Raw genomic sequence first — 6,201 nt, forward strand, 5'->3', positions numbered from 1 at the left:
GGTGCAGATATCCTTATGAGGACTCTCCATAGACATAATGATTTTTATATTGTATGAACTATACATTCTATCCCCTAACCCTAACCCTAAGTTTTTTTAAAGCGATTTTAATTATGGGGACACTAGAAATGTCCTCATAAACCACATTTATAGCATAATACCCTTGTAATTACCAGTTTGTAACCTAAAAAAAAGTCCTCGTAAACCACCCAAACCCGCCCACATACACACCTATGCACATTTTTTTCCTAGAGGCATCTGGCATGTTGTCAGAAAAAAAGGGTGGGGGTCAGTCATAAGTTTGTTGAGCTACGTCAGTGGCTGTGGCTTTTGGCAGACCATATAAAAATGGAAAGAGTTCTAAGACTTATGAGACCATATGAGTGCATCTTCCAGAATTACAACCTCACTCTCGGTCCCCCAGTTTCTTCACTCCAGCAGTCATGATCTTAAGTATTGCCCTCATTTGGGCCATAGTGGTAGGGCTCTGTTGTTGTCTTTGGCTTATCACAGGAATACGCAGAAGGTAAATAACCACTTATTTGTCACTAAAAGCTTCACATAGCTGCTTTTCGTTTTGAACTTTGACTAAGGTGAGACAACTGATGTTACCTCAAATCCCTATCTCTAAATCTGCTAAATGATTTAAGGTTGTCAAAAACCTGGTGTGGTTAATGTTGGTTATGTTTTAAGATCTTAAATTCCAACTTGATTTATTGATTTATTTATTTGATTGGTATTGAACTAAATCAAGATTCAGTTGTCTTAAGGTGTATGAACGAATCTGTTTAGTTTCATACCCACTAGGAATGCCACGATTATACGGTTTCACTGTTAACCACGATTAAAAATGTTACGGTTAATTTACTCAAGAATTTATAATATATGTACTGTATAAATACAGCTGTACTGTATATATAAAGTTTGTAATATATAAATATATAATATAAAACAGTTTTTCGTTGTAAGCCTATCTCTTTTGCTTGGTTGGTTAGAGCAGCTGTTATTATGGTTACGGATGGTGGCAGCAGGGCCTTTCTAGGCATAGGCAAACTAGGCGGTCACCTAGGGCGCCACCTGCTGGGGGGGGGTGCCAAAGAGGAGGCTGCCGCAATGCACCCCAAACACCCATCCCCCAATGGGGGCAGCAACAGGGATCTCGCCTAGGGTGCCAGAATGGTCTGAAACGACCCTGGGTGGCCGTGTGGTTCTTGGCCAGGTGTAGCGGACTGAACGTGAACTTTCAATTCACGTGACACTGGGGCTTACACACAAACTCCAAAACATGACAGAGGAATTCAATCTACCAGACTTGTATCCACAGAAAAAGCAACTTAAATTTGAATGAAGCATTTGAATGAAGACAGAAGTCATAAGGTACAACGGGGCTAAATGCTCCGTGGGGTAAAAGGCTCCTTTGAGTTTATTTTCTCCTAAAACACTAAATAGTATCAAAAACTACCACAGGAATATTCTAAACACCTGTTTGTCACTATGCACTGCAAGATTTTCCTGTTCATTGAGATCATTGCATGTAATATCTAAAGGTTGATTTTGAGGCAATTTGATCTAATATTTAATATCTTTTTTAAATGTTGTACATTTATGTAGCGAAAAAATATCCTGGAAATGATCACATTTATTTTGAGACAAAATATTTATTTGTCATTTTCAATTTTGTTCAAGGTGATTATATCCCCCCAAAAATCACTAACTGTCCAATAAGTAAAAGGATAGTATTTGGGGTAAAAAGCCCCCCTGTTGCAGGGGCTAAAGGCCTCTGTTAAACACATTGTTTTTCTTAAGTGGGAGGAATAGATTTGTTATGAAGAATGTTCAAATTGGGATCACATTAACTGATCCAATCACAATGGAGATTCATTTGTTTATAGAATACTTGAGATGTAATAAAATGTCAAATGTGACTAAATTGAACAAGAAATGATGCACCCTTTTCTGAAATGTTTAATTTAAATAAGCAGTATCTTAATTTGTTACTCAAAAAAAAAGCATATTACTGCTTTAAGAGTATTTGCATAAGTTGACAAATTCTGCCCTATAACTATCGCCCTGGTATCTACACTATATCAATTTAACACCACTGGGGGCCTTTTACCCCAAGTGAGGGAGCCTTTTACCGCAGGTGTGGGGTAAAAGGCCCACTCGCCACCTTTTTTATTTTTTTATTCTAAACAACCTTCTGTTGTTATTTCTTTTCACACAAATGATGTTGCTTCATCAATATTCTGTACAAATAAATGTATTTCTTGAATCTTGATACACTTTTGTGACCAGAAGAAAGCTAATTTTCCTTAATGCATGCCTTTAGCCCCATTGTACCCTATAAAGTTAAGCATCCTACAAATGGGACAGGATGTTCTACTTAGTCATCCAAGAACCAACTAGTGAGTTTAATATTTTTTTAACTGTGGTGCTTTTAAAAGAATTAATTGAAAGATGCAACTTTTTGTAATGTTTAAGTGTGCTGACAGACAGGGGCGGATTTAGGCATGGGCGACATGGGCTGCTGCCCGGAACAGCATCTTGTGCCTGGGATGCAGATAAGTGGTGTTGCGTCTCTTATTATAACTTCTATTTATTTATTGTGCATTTAGCAGTTTTCCTTTTGTATGGATGTGCTTGGAGTCCATACTGTATATCCCTAAGAAACGTCCACTTACACATTAAATTGTGATTTGCCTTTTTTGCCTTAGTGCTGTTGCATAAAAAGAACATTTGCAAATAATCGTAAAACCGGTTTACCGCAATTTTTTCACAGATGGTAATCTAACCATCAAAATCTTACACTGCGGCATCCCTAATACCCACATATAGTATGTCTAAGGTGAATTGATCTACATGATACAACTTGCCAACTTGCGTGATCTTAAACCATGCATTTTGAGCTATTCTATAATTGTATAATACTGTGGGTGTTTCAGACAGCCTGGGGAGCCTCCAGTGGAAAATGGCTTGATCCCGTACCTTGGTTGTGCTCTTCAGTTTGGGGCCAACCCTTTGGAATTTCTTCGCAGCAGACAGAAGAAATATGGTCACATTTTTACATGCAAAATTGCTGGGCAGTATGTCCATTTCCTCTGTGATCCATTCTCCTACCATGCTGTCATCCGCCAAGGAAGGCATCTGGACTGGAAGAAATTTCACTTTGATGCCTCTGCAAAGGTATAGGAAATACATGCTTGTTTATTGCAGCAATTAAGAAGCCTACTATTTTAGCTACTTAAATTGGCAAGAAAAAGTGCATGTGAAGATTGTGCCTGTGTTTTTGCAGGCATTTGGTCATGAAAGCATGGATCCTAGCCACGGTTACACCACAGAGAATCTGCATCAGACCTTCCTCAAGACCCTGCAAGGAGAGGCCTTGCCCTCTCTCATTGAGACCATGATGGAAAACCTGCAAAGCACCATGTTGCAACCAGGCATGCTGAAGGCAAAACCCTCTGAGTGGCAGACTGATGGTATCTTTGCCTTCTGCTACAAGATCATGTTTGAAGCAGGCTACCTGACCCTCTTCGGAAAGGAACTGGATGGGGACCAGACTGTTGCACGTCAGCAGGCTCAAAAAGCTCTGGTGCTCAATGCTCTGGAGAACTTTAAAGAGTTTGACAAGATCTTCCCTGCTCTGATCGCTGGACTCCCCATTCATGTTTTCAAAAGTGCCTACAGTGCCCGTGAGAACCTAGCCAAGACTATGCTCCACGAGAACCTCAGCAAGCGTGCCAATGTTTCTGACCTTATCTCCTTACGCATGCTCTTGAATGACACACTATCTACCTTCAACGAGCTGAGTAAAGCCAGGACCCATGTGGCCATTCTGTGGGCTTCCCAGGCCAACACTTTGCCTGCCACCTTTTGGACCCTTTTCTATATGATCAGGTACTACTCATAGACAGCAAGTGCAAAGCATTCTGCACAGTAGTCACTCCCTAAGGTTATCATCCTGCAAATGGGAAACCACTGATAAATGAGTTGATTGTAGTGGTGGAGATAAGAATGACTCGATCCGATAACTCTTTCTTAACTGGTGCTCTTGGCAAAGACTTTTACTGTACCTGTAGACAACAGTTTCCTTAGAAAGTGATAACTGTAAACCATGGAACGGACCCACAATGTTGTAGAATGTTGTAGAATGATTTTCATTGACTTTAAAAATATAATGCAACATAGAAAAGTTGCACTAATCTACTTGTTAGTTGCTGATGAAACCTCTGCTTGTTTCCAGGTGCCCTGCGGCCATGAAGGCTGCAAGCGAGGAGGTGAGGAGAACTTTCGAAAGTTCTCATCAGAAAGTTGATCCCACAAATTCTCGACTTGTACTGACAAGGGAACAATTGGACAATATGCCCATTCTAGGTGGGTGGCACTTTGAACATTTTTAAAGATTTATGTTTTTGACATCATTAACGCACCAAAAAAGTGTCATGAGGACTAAAGCTTCCCCTTGATTTTTTTAAACAACAGACAGTATCATTAAAGAGGCTATGAGACTGTCCAGTGCATCCCTAAACGTGAGAGTGGCCAAGACTGATTTCCTTCTTCAACTGGACAACAAAGAGTCTTACCACATCCGCAAAGATGATGTAATAGCTTTGTACCCCCCAATGCTTCATTTTGATCCTGAGATCTATGACGATCCTCTGGTGAGTATATATTCCATAAGCTGGTGTTTAATAAGAAATTGACAGGCTTTTTCTTGAGCTTCTTTTTAAATATGTCCAAAGAAGCCTATATAGAGTAGGTATGTACTGTATATCAACTTTCCCAAAGTATTTAATGTCAACTACCCATGAAGTTTGAAAGTTGGCATGTCCTTTGAAGTGACTCTGCTATACTCTACCTATCAAAAACTATTTTAAACAGGATTTTACTCATTTTTGCTTTATAATTATAATGCATTATCTTTTTATCTTATATTAATTGAAAAAGACCACTGAATATTTGTCCTTTTTAAAATTAATTTGACCAGGACCATTTAAAGTGAACTATTGGATGATAAAAGGTGATTAAAAGGGTCAAAAGCTTGAAAGAAATGGTGATTAGTTACAGCACTTATACTTTCATATAAATCTTGATGTTGGTTACAAAAAAAAGTCCATGAATATGAAATGTGTCAATTACCAATATGGGATTTATACAGTATTGTATATTATATATAAATAATTCTCCTCATAAATGTTTATGCTTTTGTTAATTTTGCCGCAAACAGACATACAAGTTTGACAGATACCTTGACGAGAATGGACAGGAGAAGACCAGCTTTTACAGAAACGGACGCAAACTTCGTTACTATTACATGCCCTTCGGCTCTGGGGTGACCAAGTGTCCAGGCCGCTTCTTTGCTGTGCATGAGATGAAGCAGTTTCTGTCTCTAATTCTCTCGTATTTTGAGATGGAAATTTCAGACTCTGATGTGAAAGAACCGCCACTGGACCAGTCTCGAGCCGGCCTGGGTATTCTACAACCTACCTATGATGTCGACTTTCGATACAGACTCAAAACACAATAAGGACCAAACACTTATTTATTGACTCAGCTGTGAACTGTAAATAATGTATATTTTGTGTCATATCCAGCCAGATGAATGTAAATAGGATTCAGTTGTGTTTTCCAAACTTCCTAAAATCTCTCACAAATCAGCTTGAATAGAAGGAAGAGTGGGCCTGGGTAGCTCAGGGAGTAAAGAATAGCGTGAAGCCTCCACACGCGCTACATCTCCGTGGTAACGCGCTCAACAAGCCACGTGATAAGATGTGCGGACTGACGGTCTCAGACGTGGAGGCAACTGAGATTCATCCTCCGCCACCCAGATTGAGGCAAGTCACTACGCCATCACAAGGACTTAGAGCACTTTGGGAATTGGGCATTCCAAATTGGGGAGAAAAGGGGAGAGAGAGAGAGAGAAAAAAGGAAGTTTGAAAGAAATTTCAGGACTCTCCTTTTACAATTTTCAGTTACATTTACTGCACTTGAGCTGTGTCCATAGCATTCAACTCAATTTCTGATCTGTATAACAACTGGCCAGTAAACAAATATGCTATTGCACATTAATTAGAAAATGTAATCGGTACCAGCCTGTTTCATTGGCTGTTTTCCATTTTTTTTTTTTTTGTTATGTGCTTTATAATGCTTGTGTACATATTGAATTTTTAACCTAAACATCAGAGTGTTTCTTATTCTTTA

General features: G+C 39.2%; 1 protein-coding gene across 1 annotated transcript; it reads left to right on the forward strand.

The window, feature by feature from the left end:
* The first annotated feature begins 389 nt into the window (after nt 1–389).
* On the forward strand, nt 390–6,201 carry LOC127440520 (cytochrome P450 7A1-like). The gene is made up of 6 exons (XM_051697152.1): nt 390–526; nt 2,943–3,183; nt 3,293–3,897; nt 4,244–4,374; nt 4,483–4,661; nt 5,228–6,201. Exons 1-6 carry the CDS (start codon nt 444–446, stop codon nt 5,525–5,527), a joined length of 1,539 nt encoding a protein of 512 aa, XP_051553112.1. The 5' UTR covers nt 390–443; the 3' UTR covers nt 5,528–6,201.

The sequence above is a fragment of the Myxocyprinus asiaticus genome, chromosome 5 (assembly GCF_019703515.2).
Source record: "Myxocyprinus asiaticus isolate MX2 ecotype Aquarium Trade chromosome 5, UBuf_Myxa_2, whole genome shotgun sequence".
Classification (NCBI taxonomy): domain Eukaryota; kingdom Metazoa; phylum Chordata; class Actinopteri; order Cypriniformes; family Catostomidae; genus Myxocyprinus; species Myxocyprinus asiaticus.